Source organism: Asterias rubens, chromosome 11 (assembly GCF_902459465.1).
Source record: "Asterias rubens chromosome 11, eAstRub1.3, whole genome shotgun sequence".
Classification (NCBI taxonomy): Eukaryota; Metazoa; Echinodermata; class Asteroidea; order Forcipulatida; family Asteriidae; genus Asterias; species Asterias rubens.
In genome coordinates, this window is record NC_047072.1 from 9,554,941 (window position 1) to 9,577,876 (window position 22,936).

At 40.3% G+C, this 22,936-nt stretch overlaps 1 protein-coding gene across 2 annotated transcripts; it reads left to right on the forward strand.

Moving 5' to 3' along the window:
- The first annotated feature begins 367 nt into the window (after positions 1 to 367).
- LOC117296948 (DDB1- and CUL4-associated factor 6-like) lies at positions 368 to 15,619 on the forward strand. 2 transcript variants are annotated; one of them, XM_033780052.1, is made up of 17 exons: positions 368 to 657; positions 2,086 to 2,147; positions 2,451 to 2,621; positions 3,351 to 3,455; positions 3,948 to 4,061; positions 4,424 to 4,559; positions 5,688 to 5,941; positions 6,329 to 6,416; positions 6,711 to 6,892; positions 7,150 to 8,235; positions 8,848 to 9,038; positions 10,310 to 10,408; positions 11,243 to 11,414; positions 12,155 to 12,311; positions 12,981 to 13,066; positions 13,987 to 14,092; positions 15,139 to 15,619. In XM_033780052.1, the coding sequence occupies exons 1-17, from the start codon at positions 570 to 572 to the stop codon at positions 15,195 to 15,197; spliced, it is 3,156 nt and encodes a 1,051-aa protein (XP_033635943.1). In that variant the 5' UTR covers positions 368 to 569; the 3' UTR covers positions 15,198 to 15,619. The 2 variants fall into 2 exon arrangements, with proteins under 2 accessions (XP_033635943.1, XP_033635944.1); XM_033780053.1 differs by lacking the exon at positions 10,310 to 10,408.
- The last annotated feature ends 7,317 nt before the right edge of the window (positions 15,620 to 22,936 follow it).

Consider the following 22,936-nt stretch of genomic DNA (forward strand, 5'->3'; position numbering starts at 1 on the left):
AAGGTGAATAATAATACGTTTATGCTTAGCAGATTTGTTCTGAAACAGTAAGCACACAAATGTAAATAAACAGCTTTATGCAATTGGGTCAAGCCAAAATTCCCTGCTTACCCGTGACAGTCATTATTAAATCAATACGCTTCTTGGCTTCCGCAATACAAGCGCCCGACGGGCACAGTCAAAATAAACTCCTTTTGTTGTATACGTTCTGGCGTCGCCTTTATTTTTTATCCGAAGTTGGGCTGACTTTCCACAAATGGCACACTTCAGATCAGTCTTGCACATAGACGTGTCTATCAACTAACCTAAGGACATTGTGAAGTCTAACCTTTGTAACCCGACTAAGATCAGAACGAAAACAGAAAAAGTGAATGAAGTCGCACCCGTCTTCTTCTTCTTGAATAGAAGGTAATGTCACTGTCACTGTCAGAACTTTCCTCAGTCATCAACACATCCAATGTCATTTGGTTGTGTCGGACATTCAGACAGCTGCAATTTGCACTTTGTAGTTTCTAGCCATACATGGAATTTACCTGACGATGTTGTGAAACGTCATTGATTTTGACATCATGGATGGTAGAAGAAAGTTATTCCGTATCAACAGGCGACGAGAGTTGGGTTGTAACGATGAGCGAACGACGAGAGAGGCAATACTCGGTAAAGATTCAACAAATAACCATTAGGGCCTAATTGTCAATTCAATTAATTTACTATTACCTACTACTAGGTTAATTATGGAGCCAACAACATAGTACATGTATCCTGCCCCTGGTGAAAAATGGAAGTGATAGTAAATAAGAGCAGAGTAATCTACTGTCTGTACTATTTTACGGTGTTTGGGGGGGGGGGGGGTCAGTGTTTACCATGTTTACTGTCAATGGTTTACTAGGCCTAGGCCTAGCCTAGCTAGAGTGAGTAGAGTAGAGTGCTGTGACTTGTATGTGTACTGTTAGTGTCATGACACATATTGGGGTTTCACAGGAATACCCTTTCACAGTGCCTTTTCATACCTCCACTCACTGACACTCGTGTTGCTTGTTGGACTGGGATCATTGACACTACATTTACTATAGAGTATAGTATTACTATTTATTGTTGTGGTGGGGTGATGTACACGAATTGGTGTTTAATTAATTAATTAATTAATTAACTAAATAATTAATCCTCAGCCTCAATTTCGTGTAAAATTGTTTGTAATGAGTGTAAAAAAAACATGCTATATAAACAGAGACGGTAGCCTACAATACAGTCACACAGTCACAGCCACACCAGTGCACGCTCACACTGTGTAGTGTTTATTACTTGATCATCAGGGGAGGAGTTGCATCAAGTCTATATAAGCAGTGCTCAGCCCAGGTTTTACTTGCACTTTGTCCAGCACCAGTTGAGTTCCAGTTTTGTCTTCAGCACCAAACCCCTTCAGTTTTTTCAGTTTTGTTTTTCTGATAGCTCTTTTGTGTCTGATCTGCACTACTACACCAACAATCAAGCACCCTTGGCCTGACATCCTCACTTAGGGATCCTACCGAGTAATCAACGCAAATATAAACTTACCAACATGTTGTGCTAGCCTATAGATTGCTTCAACTTCAAATTCATGATATTGCTTTTGGGAAGATTGTCTGGTCATACTTTGCCACAGAGAGTTACAAGTAAACTGCCTCCCATGGGCGACCACAATGATAGTGCAAACATTTATTAAAATCATTTAAATTACCGTGGAATGCTATAAACTTTGCGTGTGCATTCATTTAAGTTGTTTGTGTCGTAAGACAACTATATTTATTTAGTGGCATTTCATAACTGGCGGTGGCCACAATTTTCGGAGTGTGGGGCGCCGTTACAGTACATTCCCTGGCAAATATGTTGTATTCTACTTGCCTACACTTTCTACAAAGAGACTTAGGGGATTTTATTTTTAAATTTCAAGGGGCACCAAGGCATACATGTAGACATACAATTAAGGCAATTTCCTCTGCGAAGTCTCGTGCCCCAATCATGTCTGTCAAAGTATCGGACCTACTTTTTACGTTTCGTTTTAAGTCTGATATATTTTCTGATTTTTTTTCCCCCCTAATTCTAAAGGGAGTCCAAACTTTATGCAGCGGTTGAGGATCGAAGCCAAACTTGATATTCATCGAGGTTGTGTAAGTATGGATTATGAAATTCTTCATGTTTTCAACCCTCCTACTGTGTGACCTTTCATTATCATCAACTGTGGTTTTGAATAAGGGAATAAAATAGTAGTGACTCAATGACTGCACTAGTGTTCACGCTTACACATTTCCACTGATCTACTTCAGCGTGGGCGGCCAATGCAAGGGGTCTATTGAATGGTTTAAGTGGTCACTAAAACTTGCTGGAATTTTACCCAAACTAAAATATTTATTTTTTATTTTACATTATTGACAGTAAACATTTACTTTTTATTTGTTATACTTTGTGTTCAGGTGAATACCATATGCTGGAATGACAGCGGCTATAGAATCTTGTCTGGCTCTGATGATAAACAGCTCTGTATCACCGACCCTTACCTTCGCAAGAAACTTGCTACCATTGCCTCTGGACACCGAGCTAACATCTTCAGTGCTAAGTTTATGCCGTGTTGCAATGATAGTCAGGTACATTACACAATTTTTATAGAGCTGCTAAAGTACTATACAGTACATGTAGAGGTAGCTAATAAGCACAATTCACACAGGAAGAATAATCGGCAATAGGGGCCTACAATAATGAGAAATGTTCATTAGGCCATAAAAGAAAATTGTTGATCGTCCCCGCCCGACCAGTCAAAACCCCGATCATAAAAAACAACCTTTTCAGCTGATATTTTCAAAATGTACAGGTTTGAAAAGATGTTTAAAGAAGTTTTTATTCATGTTGGCAAAGCAAGAACAATTCTTCAAATATTTACTTGGGCTACATTTTTTTTATGTGGCCTTATGATTTGTTTCTTTTTGTAATCCCTCTGTCTAAAACCACGTTCCTTTAAAGAGAATTGTTTCTCAAAATGTAATACGTTATCAACAGCTGCAGTGCTTTACCAAGCATGCCGAGCAAGTTTTTATGGTCACTCATTTTTTAGTAATTGCTGCAGATTGACAGTTTGTGTCGATCACCTTTCAAGCCCTTTTTAAGGTGAGGGTCTCATATTGCAGCCATAATAATAACAATAATAATAATAATAATAACAATAATAATAATAATAATAATAGCACTTGTATAGTGTACACCGGAAGGGCGTCTCAAAACATAGCTCTACATGTACATTCCTGTAGACTGCAAAATATAAATGTCAACTGGGTGAGGTAAAGCACTTAGTAAAGAACGGCATGTTATGTTTGTTTCAGATTATTTCTTGCTCCGGCGATGGTCAGATCTCGTTTAACAATGTGGAGAATACAGCACAGCATGGACAGAATATATTTAACTGTCATTATGGCACTGCCTATGAGGTATGGTAGGTTTCATCACCAGGGAAGACTAATTAATGGTGTAAACTTATCATGGGCTGGATGAAGTTTATGCAAAAGAGGGTGATATCAGACGAAATATCTACACAATTCGTCGAACAGGAGCAGGTGGGGGCATAATCTCTTGCAACACTGGCACTGAATACTGTCACTGTGGTTAGACCACAGGACTTAGACTTGCATTGCCAAGAATCAAGTATTTCATTACACATGTGTCCTTGATACATTGATACATTATTATTGCTTTGTCACAACACAAACAAACATAAACAACCCGGTAGTCGCTTGGCTGTGCAAAACTTTGTGTATCTTTTTAACTGGTCTCTTCTGTTCAAACTTTAAAGGGCAGTTTTTGAATTGTGTATTGAGCCCTACTGCATACTGTAAATTTACTGTTTCAACATGTGAACACCACACATATTGGATAAGAATTGAATAAAGATTCAAGACTTATAATATTATCCCACACTACAGGTAGTGACGATACCAAATGATCCAAACACATTTCTGTCGTGTGGAGAAGACGGGACAGTTCGTTGGTTTGATCTGCGCACAAAGAGTAGATGTTTAAAGGATGAATGCAGAGAGGTACAGTTATAATAACAACATTTTCATAGTGCATTCTGGATCACAAATCCCACTATGCACTTACAATACAATTTAAATTATGATGTCAGGCCTGGAGTTTCACAGAGGACACAAAGACCATGGCCTTCGTTGCCCCTGTCTTGGCCTTGGTGCCCCTTGGCCTTGGTGCTCCTTCAAAAGTTTCCCATACACTTCAAGATTTTCCAATGAAAGAGCCCTAAGTAAAATGAAAAGGGCCTTCCATTGCTTGTGTTGTGGTCACCCAGTTTTATTATTCAAATATAAGATACGGCACATTACATGCCAGTCAGTTAAAGAATAGTATGAGATTCATATAATGATTTGAATTCTCCATTGTATAGGATGTTTTGATCAACTGTCGTCGTGCTGTTACTTCCTTAGCCGTCAATCCAATCATGCCTTACCAGCTTGGAGTCGGGTGCTCTGATAGCTCAGTACGGGTCTTCGATCGCAGGATGCTGGGAACTAGGTCCACAGGTAAAATGCATAATTGCCATCACCATAAAAACCCTTATTATCCACAAAGATTGCCCTCTCAAAGATGAAATGTCACGCCTGGGGTGCGTTCCACTCGCGCAAACGAATCGCAACTGTTCAAGCAATTGTTGTTTGTCTTTGGAACGATTGGTGCGCATTACGCGATATCAATATGGCGCACCCTGAAATGAAGATGGTGCGCACCGTACATAGTTTTTTTTTAACTTTGTTTTTGCTGTAATAGTCCTCTTAACTTTGTTATTTTAAACCTGCATTATCATCCACCGAAAATACAATGTAATTATGTTTGTGACAACTAAATAATACCGTATGCTTGTCCGCCAACACCTCAGAAGTATGTTCACGTAAAGTTGCCAACGTTCGGCAACGGTGGCGGCACACAACTCGTTCCACTTAAAATTATTGGCGAACGTGCGCAACTGTTGGCAACGTTTGCGCGAGTGGAACGAACTCCTGATCTATGAATGTTCCTATAAATTGTGGCATTCACAGAGTCCAGCAGAATGTTCTGGGGGTCCACTTGATTGTGGGCAAACATGTACAGTGTAAGCCTACAGGATTGTTCCCGCACACCTAGAACATTCTCCACTTTTTGAGATGCTCCCTTAACTATAACCATTTTTATTTCGCGAGTACGGCTCTATCGCCCCGGAACTCGTCAAACTACACTGGCTCCCAATCCAACAAAGGATCAACTTCAAGGTCATCGTTCTCATGTTCAAGGCCTTCACGTCAACAAGCCCCTCATTACATCATGAACATTCTGCAAATTGGCACTGAACGGAGACTCCTTCGTTCAAACAGCTCCTGTTCACCATACTTTGTAGTGCCAAGAACAAGTCACATCACTTTTGCTGATAGAGCCTTAACGGTATATGGACCCAAACTCTGGAATAAACTTCCACATCACATCAGGGACACAACATTCTTCAACACATTCAAGGCACTTCTTAAAGCCCACTTGTTTCAGGAGGCCTACCATCAATGACTTTTTATTTCTTCTGTGCCTCAGCGCCTTTGAGCAAACCTTTGATTTAGGCGCTATACAAGTTATTTATGATTATTTTTGATTGACATGTTACTTACTTTTAATTGGTTACTCATCAGGCAACTACAGCGGCCGCGGTATCCAGGGCATGTTCTGCCGGTTCTGCCCGCCACATCTCCAGAACAAGTACAATCGTCCGACCTCTCTGCAGTACTCGGCCAGCGGCAACGAGCTCCTAGTCAGCTACTCCTCAGACTACATCTATCTCTTCGGTACCGATGCCTACAAGAAGGAGATTGCGTTCGCCAGACAGGAAGGGGCGTCTGAGGCGAGGGGAGATGCCAGCGGGGCCGCCTCATTCGCTGACGATGAGGTATTTATACAGACCTTGAGGGTCAAGTGTATGATGCTTAAGAGAACAGCCATGAAACTTTTCAGTTGATCAGCTCCATTTTTAAATTTAACAGTTCCATAGAAAAACACACTGGAAAGTTTTCTGTGCATTTTCTCGATAGTAAGCAATGAACATTTATATGACATTTCGAAAGAACAACCTTGAGTTCTTGAGTAAGTTGAATCATAGTGAAGGGTGGACATGATGAATGTGTTCTTGAGCAAGACAATAACCCTAATTGGCTTTTCTTCACCCAGGTGCCTTTATGGGTGTCTGATAGCAATCACCTTTATCAGTTAGTAGTTATTTTTACAAGATCAAATTTATGGATGAAATTAATGATATGCAATGACTATTTGCTGATAGAATCCTGTGGTGAATCCAATCAAGAGGCTGCGTCTACGCGGAGACTGGTCCGATACCGGACCCAAAGCCAGACCGAGAGGAGAACAAGGTTGGTGTCTGTATGATTAGTACAAGGTGGAAGTATTTGCGGTAACACCATGTGAATCTCCTTTGAGTAGTGTTGGTGGTTACAACTCAACGTTTCGATCAGTATGCTCTGATCGTCTTCATGAGAATGCTAGACTCTGTTGCTGGATGCTGCTTAAGTTCTGGGCTTGGTGGTGCGCGAAGGCAAGAACTGGATAAGCTGAGCTTGGGTCGTTGAAGCATGCAGGCTTGGGCGGGACTAAAACCTAATCGGTTGCTTATCTGTAACATTTTCTTAACTGTTTGTATATTTCAGCGGAGTCCCAGCCTCGTCTGACCATCATTCAGCGGATGTCTGAGATGTTGACACGTTGGTTGGACGATTCTACATCCTCACATGCCAGGCGTATTGCGACTGCTTCAACAGAGGGCAGTAACCAAGAGGTAGCAGCTGCAGCTTCAGCCAGTGAGCCTGGAACAGCCACAGCACAACCTACAGTAAGTGCACCAGGCCTGGGAGTGGTATCTGGGGCTGTTATCACAAATCACAAAGATTCTTTGTTCAGGGGAGCCAGTCAGAAGCCATTCAATCTGTTACTGCCATATAGCCCAGGATCCCTTTTTTTGTCTCTCCTGTCTCAGCATTTAGAAAAACATGTTTGTTTTTGAGAAGGGAAGGGTGCTAAATAACGATGTGTATTTTAACCAAATGTATTTAGCTCTAAATTCAGTCATTTTAATTTTGTCATATTCAGAGTTCCCGGTTCAGTTCTCTTCAGAGTACATCAACTGAAGAGCAATCAGCCAGTCAAACCATGCAGAAACGTCTGAAGGACAGCATGACGTCCAGAATGATGAACAAGAAACCTAGCTCCGCCAGTTCGGAGGAGCCAGGCCTTGAGGAGCCAGGCCCCGATGAGAGCCCCAACCCATTGATCAGCCCTACTCAAGTTGACCAAGTCACGACCTCCTCGCAACTTGTCGGCAGCGATGCTGCCCCGGCTGTGCAGGGGGAATCGTCAGAGATGTGCATCTCCTCGCCAGGATTGCCTGAGAATGAAACGGAATCGGAAAGACTGATACTTGGCGACAGAGAGATCCTCCAAGAAGGCTCATCATCAACAGAGGGAATCAGTGCAATATCAAGCAGTGTGCAATCATGTATGCAGATAAGAGACTCACAAACTGACAGCTGTCCAGCAGCACAAGATGCTGACGGTGAAATTATGGACACTAGTGATGGAAATTCTGACTCTAAGAAAAGGAAGAGGAGCACGCATAGTTCGTTGTCCTCGAGCAGCCTGACGGATGACCCTGCTTTAGATACGGTTGCTCCGGATGGGCTTGGGAAGCTACGTGGCAAGCGCAACAGCAAAACACAAAGGAGAGTCACCGAGGATGGATCTGAAGACGGCTCCAGCTCAAGTGATTCAGATGGTGATGAACTCGCCAACAGGAAATCCAGTGGTGCAGAGAATCTGGCACACAAGCAGAGTCGTCAACCACAAAACATCAGCCCACCACCAGAACGTGATACCACCGATTGCTCAGAGGCAAGACCCAGCAGTGAGAAGTACCCCAAACTAGAATTGGACAAAACTTCAGAAGAAAAGACACTGGATAAGAGCAAGAGTCAGGTCTCAGAACCAAAGGATGGAACTCTTAAGCTTCTTCCTAAAACTGGAGAAGGTGCTTGTTTAGAGGCAAGCACGAGTAGAAGCCATGGTGGGGGAAGAGTAGCACAGCAGCAGGAACAAGATCAGGGAAATCAGAATCATCCTGTCAGGAGACAGTCGGAGATATTTGCTCTGAGAGAAAGAATGGAAGATACTAACCCTCAGGTCAGTAATTCAACCGAACAACACGAGTTTGCTGGATTTGGTTGTCAGTGGTTTACTGGACCAACATGGAAATCACTGGCCACAGACCTGTGGTCCAGTGTAAATTTTGAGTCATAATCATGTGTAATCGATTGCCTTTTTTTTTTTATCAATTATAAATATACGCTCCCTTACTTCTAATACTGCGGCCAGTAAATGAATGATAAAGCAGGGTGTCAAAATTTTGAAAATTAAAAGGACACCTGGGAATTTTTTGTATTTATTTTTTAAGTAGGATTTGAAACTCTGCATGGTGGAAATTTGATGTAAGGTTTCCGGTAACACCATCATGTACACTGTAATGATAGTCTCTAATTGAGCTGGGGTGGTTATGAAAAGAACCATAGGTTTCAACTCTAATCCTCTCTGATCGATTTCTGGAGCAAAATAAATTTAATTTTTTATTTTATTATTAACTTATGTCGTAAAACATTGGCCTTGAAGAAAATAATACATATTGAGCGGAGGGCCATCTAGAAACCCATGGGGCTTGTATCGATGACCCTTAAGAGTTGCCAATGGAAAAGTCCAACGATTTGAAAATGCACTCTCTACCTTGTCTGATAAACGCAGGAGAGACATACTGGTCAGTTCACCACAGCGAACCAACGCCAGCGCCGTGTGAGTGTGAGTGGTCCTGCAGGAACCCCGCCACCAGCACATCTCCCAACAAGCAGTTCCTGTCAGGATCTTGCGTCTCAAGCTGTCCCCGAGGATCGGTTAGATTCGACACGAGGTGCTGGAGCATCAGCGTCTACCGCACAGTAAGTCCACAGTAATCTTGGCCAGAAAGAGGGATTTTTTTCACGTTCAGGTTTGTGTTCTGTGTATACCAGTATACCAGCATGGGTTTTTTTTGTGGGGGGGGGGGATAATATTATAACAGTAACCCTCCATTGTGGTTTTACAATGTGCAGAACCGCCAACTCTCCCTGATTCTGCAGAAATCTTTCCACATTGTAATCAACAAATTTGGAAGCTCCAAACGTGGTTTACTAGCTAGGTAGAACTACTGTTAGAAGAACAAAATGGAAAGCTTGATTGGATAAAAGGAGAGATCTGGTTAAAACGTTCTTGCAAATACATGCTGACCAGTAAAAATCTAGTGCACTACTCAATAACAGGTAAGCCTGGGCGACTATTGCGACTAGTGCCAAAGTCGCGACTATTTATTGCTTAGCCGAGTCGCGACTACCGTTTTTCAACTACCTTGTTAGTCATGCTGCCACGACTACTACAAAAGTAGTCGCAACTTCCTGCTTGGTGAACCAATTGTATCACTCACGACTATTCATGACAACATAATTCACTTACGAAACACAATCGAACATCAGTGACACAATCCTTCAATTCTTTCAGTGTGAATTTTATTATATTGCGCCTGCGGCAAACAATATGCCGCAATGTACCTTGGTAACTAAAAATTTGTCGCCACTAGTGTCGAAGACACAACTTTTTGAGGCTCGAGTAGTAAATATCACTATTCGCCAAGGCTTAAGAAGCGGAAGTACTAGTCTGGCGTCTGGCCAGCGAATGAAGGAAAACATATAATGGACAGATAATGTAATAATATATCAAAGTCTTATATAGCACACGTATCTACCAAACAAGGTACTCAAGGCGCTGAGTATATACAAACTTTCAGAAAGATAGGTTAATGCAGTGATGAATTCTGAGACCCTGTTATTTAGCACATTATAAGGGTTTACAAGGTGCTACGGCGCATACAGCAGCCACAGCCAGGAACACCGGGGCAAACCCCTTCTCTTTTCGATAAGTGTACTGGGTTCTTTAACATGCGTTACACAACACATGGGACCAACGGCTTTACATCCCATCCGCGAAGGACAAAGCCATGGTTTAGTGTCTTGCTTAAGGTCACAAGTGTCACGGCTGAGGATTCGCACCCAAACTATGCTGATCAGAAACACCAGTGTTTGATTTCGGTGCTCTTAACCGCTCGGCCACGACACTTCCACAGATCCCCTGTAATATAGATTGACAGCTGTTCTATTGTGGTGATTTGTATTGATAGAGAGCCTGAGAGTCGATCTATCACTTGTAGTGAGAGCGATAGTGACGATGACTTTGTCCTAAGACCAACACGACGTAGAAGACATACACGTCATGAGAGGTATGTGATGCTGTGTGCGTGAGAGTGTGTGACTATGTGTGGGCTTTAATCTATATATATATTTGGTTTGCGGTAACACCATGTGTGTATCTACTTGCCAGGTAGAGTTTGTTCTTAGAGAAATGTCTTGCTTTTTTCTACTACCGCGGAGTAGATGTTCGGGTGTTCGGGAGACTTCTCAGTTCTGAAAAGAACTGCCCTGCTATTGAACTATTACCCTGGCGGAGGGTATAGAAAATACATGTAGGCTGTGACTACTACTTTAGATTATAGATCAAAATAAAATTGGAAAAGATAATTAGCCAGTGAAAGGAATCGCTGGCATCAAGTTACCCCATCCATCCAATGGGAACAATTTTCATGTGTTCAACAAACCTACCAAATTGACATGAAAAACATTAAAATACTTGAATGAAATCAAAATCTATGGCAGGTTCAGGAGTTCATGTAACAAGAAACAAATTGAGAAGATTAAGCCAGAAATTGCTCAGATTGCACCACAGAGCATCTGGAATCCAACTTTTTCCGGGGCCCTTTGCGAGCCCTGCACCCCATGCCATAAGGGCAACATGCTTTGGCAGATTAACAAGTCAAATGGAACAAAAAAAGTGGTGACCTTCAAAGAAAAAATTTATTCAATGGATGAAGCCAGAAATTGCTCAAATCTCACCACAGAGCATCTCACGCCATAGGGCAATGCACTTCGTGCTTGCTCAGTCCTTTGACAAAACCGGCTACTTAAATTTTTTCACCTGCTCCTTCAAAAACTGTGGACAACCCTGTAAGACAAGGTTATGCCTGCCTCTGAGGATTTTGACAAATTCTTATTTGCAGTAACGAGGAAGAGGTTCGGAGGCCCCGCACACCGAGCGTGAGCGAGTTTCGATTCCGAGAGCTGATCCGAGCTAAGCGAGAAGCCAAAGAGAGAGAGGAGTTACAATTGAGTAACGTCATGACCCCAGAGTTCAAGATGGTCTACAAAGGTCATAGGAACTCCAGAACTATGGTGAGTTACAAATTGATTCCATATCTGGGTAGATCATAAGTTGACCATACATGTAAGTTGGTGGTGTATTCTGCTCTACCAGCAAGGCTGCTAGTGGATGATATTCATGCCTACATCCTTATGGACTGTGAAGGGGTCACCAAGGGCACATTGTCAGCTACTCCTGGGGCTGAAACAGGGTTACCCCCTTCACAGTCCATAGGGATGAAGGTATGGGTACCATCCACTAGGAGCCTGGCTGAAAGAGCAGAATGTTCTACATTCAAAAACAGTCTAGATGGCTTGCTCAAGGGCACAACTTTCATGACCAGGATTCAAACACTCTGCTGCTGACCAGAGCTTGGGTGTGGTGAACTTGACCACTCTGCATGGACATGTACATGTTGAAAGAAACACTAACAATCCCCTATCATTGTCTACAATTGAATACCTCATCAACCTCATCCACCCATACACCTCAGCACACACCAGACCGGTTCTAATGAGCTCATCAGACTTCCACTAGGTCATTTTCTGTGGCATCAGCCCGGGTGTGGAACCAACTCCCACTGACTGTCAAATCATCTCCATCCCTCACAACATTCAAGACAAACTTAAAATCTCACCTGTTCAAACAAGCATACTCGCACAATCCTCAGTCCTAATTTGTCTTTCTCTCCTCAAGCGCCATGAGCGCCTTCCTGAGGCGGATACCGGCGCTCTATTAAGTGTTCTTTATTATTATTATTATTACCAAATAGATCAAGCAAGCTAACTTCTGGGGCAGTGACTACGTGCTGAGTGGCTCTGACTGTGGCCATATCTTTATTTGGGATCGTCACACCACTGAGCTAGTTATGCTGCTCGAGGGCGACAAACACGTTGTTAATTGCGTACAGCCTCATCCATTTGACCATTGTGAGTGAATTTCGGGCATGTTGCTTGTTTGTTTTGTACAGTTTTAAAAACCGCATAGTGGAAAAAGCACAATTGGGGAGCTGTTTGCATTTTAGAATTTTAAAAAATATCAGAGCCAAAGCAGGAGAAATTTCTCTAGCTATACATAAATGAAACCATACTTCACAAGATTTGTTATTCTGTTTTGCTAAGAATAACTCATATTTGATATCTCATTGAGGTTAAACAATATGACACAAGTGTCATTACAGGGATTGGAACCCACACTCTGATGAAGTAAGCTAATAGAATTTGAGTCAAGGCGCACTAGACCACTCAGTGAACGTTTCACCATAACAGATTTTATGCCTGTAAGCATAAAAACTTGCTAAGCACAGAAAAATATTGTTTAACAGAAACTATTTAATAGCCAAAATTCCTTAAAGTTAACATTGTTGCAACTGGTGCCCCACTAATTTTTTGCGTAGTAAAGAAATTTGCTAAGCATTATTTTCATCTTAACAGCTTTACCAGTTACAAATGATACATTAAAACTGTTACTTTGGCTGGGTTTCTTAATCTGGTAAGCAGATTACTTTTTTTGTGGGATTTAGGTCTCTGGTTGCCTATCCAGATGTGATGTTGACAAGTGTTTATTTATTTGTTTTCATTGTGTGTTACTGTGAATAGTACTGGCAACCAGTGGAATAGACTACGATGTCAAGTTATGGTCACCTACAGCAGAGATGGCTCACTTGCCAGACGATGCGGCTGAGGTATGTATCTATACAGTGTACATGTACAGAGTAGGAGATGGACACTGAACGACCTGGATGTGATTTCTCGAAGAAAAAAAAAGGGTAAGGTGACTGACTTGGATATCCCTACCAATATCACATTCAAGTGAGCCACCTAACCAATTTTTGTAGAGAAATCACATCCAGGGCCCAATTTCATAGAGCTGCTAAGCACCAAAATTTGCTTAGCATGAAATTTATTCCTTGTTAAAAAAAGGATTACCGACCAAATGTTTTTGTTTGTTGCATTGCTGGTCACTGGTATTCAGCTGTTATTTGCTTATCCTGAAAATCTTGTGGAAATTTGGTTGGAAATCCTGTTTTTATCAAGGAAGAAATGTCATGCTAAGCAAATTTTTGTGCTTAGCAGCTCTATGAAATTGGGCCCAGGCCGTTCACAGTGGGATTTGTTGCCTCTCTACTCCATCACAGCAGTCATTGGCTTCAGGATTGAAACCGTTGTGTCAGTGCAACAAATGCTGGATCTCCTAAAATAGCACTAAGACATGTACGTTACTCGCAAGTTGATATTGTCGAAATGTTGTATTGTACTTAAAACCCCAACCCTTACATATTCTATTCAGGAAGTTGTATGGTTGAGGACTGATTGAGGACTGTAGGACCAACAGCAATTGCTCTAAGTGAGCGTACAGTGGAAGATGGTGGGGTTTCGAGGTGGACCTTTGGGAGTGGTCCTTGGGGAACTTTGCTGTTGAAGGGGGCAGCATTTTTCCCTCTGGTAAGGGTTACTTCTAGGGGGAACAGAGAAGGTTGTATTGGAACCTTTCAGAGGGCACCACAGCAAAAGCACAGGGGGCACCACAACAATAGCTGTGGGTGCTGTGGGTTATTTCAAGCCCTGTAGGCTTAATCCCATTGTGTGTTCTCTCTCATCACAGGTTATGAGAATCAATGAGTTGATGTTAGATGAAACTAGAGATACCATCACTGTACCACCGTCATTTATGCTGAGAATGCTAGCATCTCTAAACCATCTCAGGGCTGGTATGTATTATACGCAAAATAATAATAGTGGCCTCTTATAGAGCGCTCAGGTCTGCCAGGCATGATGTACATGGCGCTGTTTACCGTACAAAAAAACCCTGTTATTTTTCAGTAGGTTTTGAAACTTGGTAGGAGTATAACTGGGTGAGATTTGGGTAGTACTATGTGTGAATCTCTTTGAGTAGTGTTGGTTCTGAAAAGAACCAGTGGTTCACAACTCGACATTTCAATCAGTTTGCTCTGAGTTGTCAACCACCACTCAAAAGAGAATCAACATGGTGCTGCAAACCTCATCCTAACCTTTTATTTAGTCATCTTGTTTGATATCAATGTAACCAAACCAAAGTGAGGCTGGGAGGGAATCACTGTGGCCCTCTCTTGACCAGTTCACCCCACACACGATTTTACAATAAGGGTATTTTTTTCTGACATTATTTTCTTGCAACATCGATGACCACTTGAACCCAAATTTTCACAGATTTGTTATTTTATGCATATGTTGAGATACACCAAGTTAGAATACTGGTCTTTGACAATTACCAAACATGTCTAGTGCCTTTAAGTACACAAATTTACTAGACGTCAAACAATTTTGCTTACTGTAAAAGGGTTACCAGCTAAGTATCAAGTTGTTTGCACAGTTTGTGACTGGTTCCCTGCTTATTTGGCTAAGCTGAAATTGTTTTAGCAATATTTTCCTGTTAAACAGCTCTGTGAAATTAGGCCCTGGCTGTCCCCTAGGCCGTAAGCCAGGAATCTCGAGCTTAGTTCGATGATTAGAACAATGTGGCCGCCAATTGTGGCAGCCATTCAGTCCAATGAAGTGAATGTTTGTCAGCAAATGGAAATGGGTTTGGATATGGAATTAGACAATAATCCCTCATAGTAAGATTGACTTTGAATGTTGATTCCAGCGATCTTTGTCCCTGTCTGTAACAGTCCAACGAACTGTTTGAAAATAGACATCTAAAGAGAGCTTGTAATTACGGGAAAACTTGTGTTTGTTTTCATTTTGATTAATATTGTGACTGTTGTCTTGATTTCAGAGCGAAGACGTTCGCGTGAGTCGGGCTCTAGCAGTGAGAGCACAGAGGAGGAAAGCTGAGCCATGAGTAGAGGTATCAATGAGTAAACATAGATATAGATTTGGAGATGATCGTTAGCAGCCATAGAGTTATATATGAAAAGTAGAGAGCATAAAACCATCTACCTATTATAAACCTTTTCTCAAATACCCCTAGCGCAAGTGCTAACTGTTGAATGAGGTGCATGCTGGTCTACCTTGATCGCTAGCTAGACCAGCATGCTGGTCTACCTGGATCGCTAGCTAGACCAGCATGCACCTCATTTCCACGCCTGACGCGCGTGTACTGAGTATTGTGATAAGGTATATGGCGAGACAAGAAGCCCTCTTTCCCATTGACAGAATGGTACTTTAATACCCTTCATGTAAAACAGGTCACACATCAGGGCCCAATTTCATAGCGCTGCTAAGCACAAAAATTGCTTAGCATTAAATTTCTCCCTTAAAAAACAGGAATACCAACCAAATTTACATGTGATTTTCAGGACAAGCAAACAACAGCTGAATACCAGTAAGAAGCAACATGCAACAAATAGAGTTTGGTTGGTGATCCTGTTTTTATCAAGGAAGAAATTTCATGCTAAGCAAATTTTGTGCTTAGCAGCTCTATGAAATTGGGCCCTGTTCAACCAAACAACGTGTCTAAAAGGATTGAGCCAAAGGCTGTAATTTTTTCCCTCCATTGTTTATGAGGACTCTATCTATTGGAAAATGAGTGCACCACAAAAACTCAATTTGACATTGGATCTCCTCTGTAACCAATGTACAAACCCACCGTGGTCAAGTGGTCAGACTGCAGGCCTTGCAATCAAAAGGTCGTGGGTTCGAATCCCCAGCTAACCGCTGATTTTATAATGACTGGAATAAATATTGTTGTGTAGTTACTGAATCACAATTTCTCGATTTGTGAAATTCATATTCATAGACCTTATGGGAGTTTGTTGAGTTCCCTTGATGGGAAGATCGTCTAAACAATCAAGCAAACCCGTCTCATCATTTCTGTATCTTATTTTCTATTGTGTAAAGATACACAAAGCTGCTTGTAATTAATGGATACAAAACTTTTTAAGAGATCGGTTGTCCGGACACAGTTTAATGGACATTTGCGAATATTATTTTAGCATGTAAAACGTATTTTCGTGACATTGTTTCAAATTAAAGCACCTCAGCAAGTATCATTATCTTCAAACGATGTAACTTTAAGGTAAATCTGTGGGCATTGTGTTTTGTGTAACAAAAAGTACCCAAATCCTTTAAACATTTATGCAAAATATGAAAAATATTTAAGGACAAGGATCTACTTGTAAGGCACATGTATATACCAAAAGTATAAGATGCATTTAATTCATACAATATGCAGGCCATAATCACTTATTGAAATCTGGAATGTTCCATTTCACCTTATGATTCTATTCTGCTATTATTGTCCTCGATTGCATACAATACTTGAATACTATATCACTTTGAATATTTTAAGCAAAGCCACTTGCGGCTGTTTAAATGAACATTTGTATGAAATGGCAGTCATAGAGCAAGCTTATGCCATTTTGACATGCCAAATTACATTATTTAAAGCATTACCTTTAAATTATTGTTTATAACTATTTTAAATGGTTACACTGAGCTTAAAAAGCCATGCTGTTCATACGTTTGTTTTAATACTCAAAACAAGGTGATGCTTTTGCTCTAAGCAGATGCTAGCCAATTCAGTTGACTGTCGACAAAAAGCAGGAACAAAATCAAGATTTCGTGAATTGAAGACATAATCATTTCTAGTTGAAGAATTTGAAATATCTAGTATTTGGCTTTGCAACATTAATGACTGCATTAAAGGAAAGTTTCTGTGGAAAAAAAGTTAAGTACTTCTTGTCATTATATGCTTAGCTTGAAACTTAAGAGCAAAGATTTTACAAAAACAGCAGCTGTTCAAAGTAGTTTGCTTTACAAATGCGTAATTTAGAGTCAGTTTGGGTAAATATTTGACAGTATGTGCTCACGGTGAAACAAATTAATTTTGTTTATACTTTGTGGGTTTTTTTTGCCACAACAAAGTTAGGCCTATTTTGGGGTCTGAAAACTGTTTTTTAGCTCATGTTTACAGCTCCACCCCACCTTAATGCAAAATTATTTCAAAAAACCTTTTATGTAACTACAAAGTATCATCCTTGGTTTTCCTTGAGAAAACAATTTATTGATTTAAATTTCACCCTTGTGCTATTTTCGCCTCATGCATGAGAGTTGCAAAATCAACATTTTTACCCTATTTTTTGACCCCAAAATATAAACTTGCCAGGAATCTAAGACAATTTTCCTTTCGGTTGTGATTAGGGCCAAAATTGGTCTTGTCATATCTGGTGAGAAAAACTTGGGCAATTGTATCCTGTTGTGACAGTACTGCCTCAAAACTAGACTTTTTTCTCAAAAAACGTGACAAATGCCCTTTTAAGGGGCTTTTCACACATTAAAAAATAATGACACCAGCTAAACGTTCAAAAATAATAACACCAACTATTTGAACGTGTTGACTAAGTTATTATTTTTGAACGTGTAATTGGTGTTTTAGTGTATTTTTTATTTATTATTTTTACTGATCAAGAGTGGTCTCAAAAGTAATTGTGTAAAAAAACGTTCACTTTAGTTCACGTTTGCTTGTGGAATTTGATTTATTTATTTGTAAATATATAGGAATTTTTTTATACAAAGACCTTTTGACTAGGGAATTAATAATGCATTAATGATCTTATAGGCTGAGCTGAATAATGATACAATAACTGTTATTGAGGTACCATGGTACTGGTGTTTGAAATTAAGTGTTATTAAACAACATTTTAAGTGCAATGTTTCATACATGAAGCTATTTGACATTTTCTTTGAACATTCTTTCAACCACCTCCCCCCCCCCACCCTCTCCCAAGTTTCAGAGCTTTGTTTCACAACCCTATTATATACAATGTTTTAGGCCTTCCCCTGGCTATTTTTTACCAAATAAATGACACTGTCTTGACTTGACTTGTCTGTACTGCACAAACCGCCGCCACTGGAAACGTGCAGACTCTCATGCATGCTCCTTCTCAAATTGTTATGTTTTCAAGGAGGGTTTTAAAATTATAGGCGTCAGGGGCTGATTTAACTTGTGGTGGGAGTGAGTTCCAGATTGGTAATGTTATCGGATACAACACAAGGAAGGAGTAAACGGTAGCAGTCGGTCTTTGTTTGGTGAGATATTGTTATAATTTAGAGTCTGAGTTGGACGAGTTGTTTGTCTATTTCCTTGGTTGCAGCGAAGATTACTAATGTTGTTTTGCATTCTTCCTCCATGGTTGGATGGAGTTTTGGAGTGAGTTTCTTTGTCAAGTGTAGTAAGTCTAGCTATGGTGCGGCGTCTTTGAAGTGTATTATTGTGCCGCATTGAATCACAGGATGAGTCTGCAAAATAATAGTTCAGGCTACCTGAATTTTGTCAATGGGCACCCCAGCCAAATAATTAAACTCTTTTTTATTGTTTGAAAATTGTGTTTCCATCTACATTCTTCATTGGTAATTGTCAAAGACTAGCCTTCACAGTTGGTGTATCTCAACATAATGCATAAAATAACAAACCTGTGAAAATTTGAGCTCAATCTGTCATCAAAGTTGCGAGATAATAATGAAAGAAGAAAACACCATTGTCACACGAAGTTGTGTGCGTTTAGATGGTTGATTTCGAGACCTGAAGTTCTAAACTTGAGGTCTCGAAATCAAACTCGTGGAAAATTACTTCTTTCTCCAAAACCATGGCACTTCAGAGGGAGCTGTTTCTCACAATGTTTTATATACCACCATCCTCTCCCCATCACCAAGAAATGTTTTATGCTAATAATTTTTTTGAGTAATTACCAATAGTGTCCACTGCCTTTAAATATCATGTTCTATTATTACCAATTATTTTCATTTTAAAAATTTCATATAATTTATCTGATTTTAAAGACGTCTACATAATCGTCTTCAACCAAAGTTAGTCTAAGAGGTAGGCCAAAAGGTCATGATGCAGTCAGTCAATCACAATATTCTCATTACCCTAGGTTTGCATTTTACTTCAGTTTGCATGTTTATTCCTCCATGGTTCAATAGTCCAAGAAGCTTCACCCGTTTTGATGTTTGTTGTCATCTTGCGAAACGACGTAAACACATTTTGATGACTTTATAGGGTCATTCAGTAGGACTTTCTAGGTGGTGAAAAATGTGGGCAGGGACAAAATTGTTAACATTACCATTCTTAGATTATCTATAAAAAGAAAGCAGCAGTCCTGGTATAATAATCCCAGTTAGTGCCAAACAAGGTGTTTTGTTTATCGTGGCGCCAATATTATGAATGAAGACGCGTGTAAAGCGTGGTGGCTGTCAATCACGAGAGGGCGTGCTTGTTGCTGAGTGACAAGAGCACGCGAGAGGCAGCGAGGCAGAGCTTGGAGGAACCATGTGTTGTTGTTTTGCATTGGATCCCGGAGTTCAGGCGAAATAATTCGTGTATTCCTTCGGTTACGTCTTTGTTGATGTATATAACTTCGATCTAATAAGCATCAAGTCCTTACTGGGATAGACTGTAGACCTTGAAGAGAGAAATGGACAGAATTTCGTTGGGTAAGTTCGAAACAATATTCAAGTTTTGTGCTTCATCAACATTTGGTTGGTACCTAGCCGTCCCGTGCATATAAAGGTATTATTATCAGGGTGATTGGTGGGCAACAGTCTATTAGGAAATTTGTAAACAAAACTTGCAGCAAGTGCTACAGCAATGAAAGTTCGAACTGCCAGGTATAATAATTTATTTATTGAACAAGTAAAAAAGTTATTGAATGAAGTCGGCATAGCATATATTATCCCATCATCTTGGATATTTTAAAATTATTTTTTGTCAAAATTTCCTCATCACACCGAATATCTTGTGACTTGTTGTAATTGTACCACCCATACTCCATAGATGCTAGCCCCATAAATCGGTCCAATCCACTCCGTATCCTTGGCCCCAGCACCACTGATATAAAAATCTTTCGCTTCCTTGAAAAACCATCTCACAGGTTTTGAGTAAAAATCAAATGAATTTTGAGTGAATTTTCTCAACTACCGCTCTTTTACCGGGTCGTTTCAAATGACCATTACAAATGACCTGGAATCCGGGTCATTTCAAATTTGACCCGGAATCCGGGTCATTCCAAATTTGACCTGGAATCCGGGTCATTTCAAATTTGACCCGGAATCCGGGTCATTACAAATTTGACCCGGAATCCGGGTCATTTCAAATTTGACCCGGAATCCGGGTCAAGTTTGTAATGACCCGGAATCCGGGTCATTTCAAATTTGACCCGGTTTCCGGGTCATTTCAAATGACCCGGATTCCGGGTCATTACAAACTTGACCCGGATTCCGGGTCATTACAAATTTGACCCGGAATCCGGGTCATTTCAAATTTGACCCGGAATCCGGGTCATTTCAAATGACCCGGAATCCGGGTCATTTCAAATTTGACCCGGAATCCGGGTCATTTCAAATGACCCGGAATCCGGGTCATTTCAAATAATGGTATTATTATCAGGGTGATTGGTGGGCAACAGTCTATTAAGAAATTTGTAAACAAAACTTGCAGCAAGTGCTATAGCAATGAAAGTTCGAACTGCCAGGTATAATAATTTATTTATTGAACAAGTAAAAAAGTTATTGAATGAAGTCGGCATAGCATATATTATCCCATCATCTTGGATATTTTAAAACTATTTTTTGTCAAAATTTCCTCACCACACCGAATATCTTGTGACTTGTTGTAATTGTACCACCCATACTCCATAGATGCTAGCCCCATAAATCGGTCCAATCCACTCCGTATCCTTGGCCCCAGCACCACTGATATAAAAATCTTTCGCTTCCTTGAAAAACCATCTCACAGGTTTTGAGTAAAAATCAAATGAATTTTGAGTGAATTTTCTCAACTACCGCTCTTTTACCGGGTCGTTTCAAATGACCATTACAAATGAGCTGGAATCCGGGTCATTTCAAATTTGACCCGGAATCCGGGTCATTTCAAATTTGACCCGGATTCCGGGTCATTACAAATTTGACCCGGAATCCGGGTCATTTCAAATGACCCGGAATCCGGGTCATTTCAAATTGACCCGGAATCCGGGTCATTTCAAATGACCCGGAATCCGGGTCATTTCAAATTTGACCCGGAATCCGCGTCATTTCAAATGACCCGGAATCCGGGTCATTTCAAATTTGACCCGGATTCCGGGTCATTTGAAATGACCCGGATTCCGGGTCATTACAAATTTGACCCGGAATCCGGGTCATTTCAAATGACCCAGAATCCGGGTCATTTCAAATTTGACCCGGAATCCGGGTCATTTCAAATAATGGTATTATTATCAGGGTAAAATAAAACAGCATACACATTTTTTATTACATTATAAACACTTTGTACACTGGCACATCATATTAAACTTTGGTACACACACTGGTTCTTTAAAGTGTTTCTTTCATGACAAGGTCAAATAAAATTCAAATGATATGTATATTCAAGTCTTTCAAGTAAACTGATCTGAAAGTCTGTTTTGAGAACGTGTTTTAAGATGCAGGCTTTCACAATTTTTGTCTTCAAGTTTTCATCGGTTTTCATCTACATTGTATGGACAGTGTGTGTACCTTCAGTTCATATAAAACTGATAGTTTCAGAAAACAATATTGGTTATCTATTCAGCTGAACCGTTTTCATAGGGACAGCTTAATACTATTTGGCAGTTTTTGTAGCGCTGCAGTCAGTGGTGGTCGACAATGAGAGTTACTGCAATCGTTACCTGTTCATTCTGAAATATCTTAATATTTCTATTAGATGCATCTTTTGAAGAATGCTTTGACTCATTATGATATTGCAATCAGTGAGAGGAATGATACAGCACAGTATCTAATCAAGTTAGGTACATGTCAATATATGACTAGGCTTATTGTGTTGAGGCTTGATTCAAGTGTTACTTTCACATATCACATGAGCTGTGGGCATGTCTATTACATGTAGATGTACATGTACTTTGCACAGCTATAGTGCTCTGTTGTTTCTTGCAAAACTGTTGGCCATGTTGTCCATTAGCAATGCATTAGCTTAAGTGTTTTGGACTCATGTACATTATTTTGCTTGGGAGTTGCTCACAACTACTGCTTGGGATTCAAGTTAATCAATGTTGTCTACCAGATAAGTTCACCACACTATTTCTACACAGTGTATCAATGTTTAGGCTAATTAGCCTAAATTAATTAAGGTAATTATTTGAGTTTAAGTATGATGTGCCAGTGTACATTATATCATGATAAACATTAACAGTTCTAAAGCTAAGTTCAAAGTAGTTATATTTAACCATACAAACTAAATTCAAATTCAATGTCAGATCGTTCCTTTAAATAACATGTAGTTTGTGTAAAGCCAAAGTGCAGCATCGTTACATTGGAATAAAGAGGCAACTTTGCCAGTAGTAAGTACATGTACTCAAATTACCAGCATCAAACACGTATTCTTGTATTGTCAATAAGCTGTTCTTGAATCAGATTGAAACTTAGAGTAGACAGTATTGCTAGAGCAAGAGGACAAGTTTGATTCCTCCTTTGCTTAATTCCTCCTTTGGTTGGAACAGTACACTTAACATGATGAATGTCAAGTTTTGATAATTCTTTATGAATGTCTTGCAAAGGTTGCAGGATTGTATCTAACCTTGGTTTCGAGATCTTCACACTCCTGT

What these genes read in the sequence shown, in the direction of transcription:
- LOC117296948 (XM_033780052.1), top strand. Translation starts at nt 570, where the DNA reads ATGGATGGTAGAAGAAAGTTATTCCGTATCAACAGGCGACGAGAGTTG. An exon ending in TGGAAGATACTAACCCTCAG is followed by an intron (nt 8,236 to 8,847) that starts GTCAGTAATTCA and finishes TGATAAACGCAG; the next exon opens with GAGAGACATACTGGTCAGTT. An exon ending in ATAGGAACTCCAGAACTATG is followed by an intron (nt 11,415 to 12,154) that starts GTGAGTTACAAA and finishes ATTACCAAATAG; the next exon opens with ATCAAGCAAGCTAACTTCTG.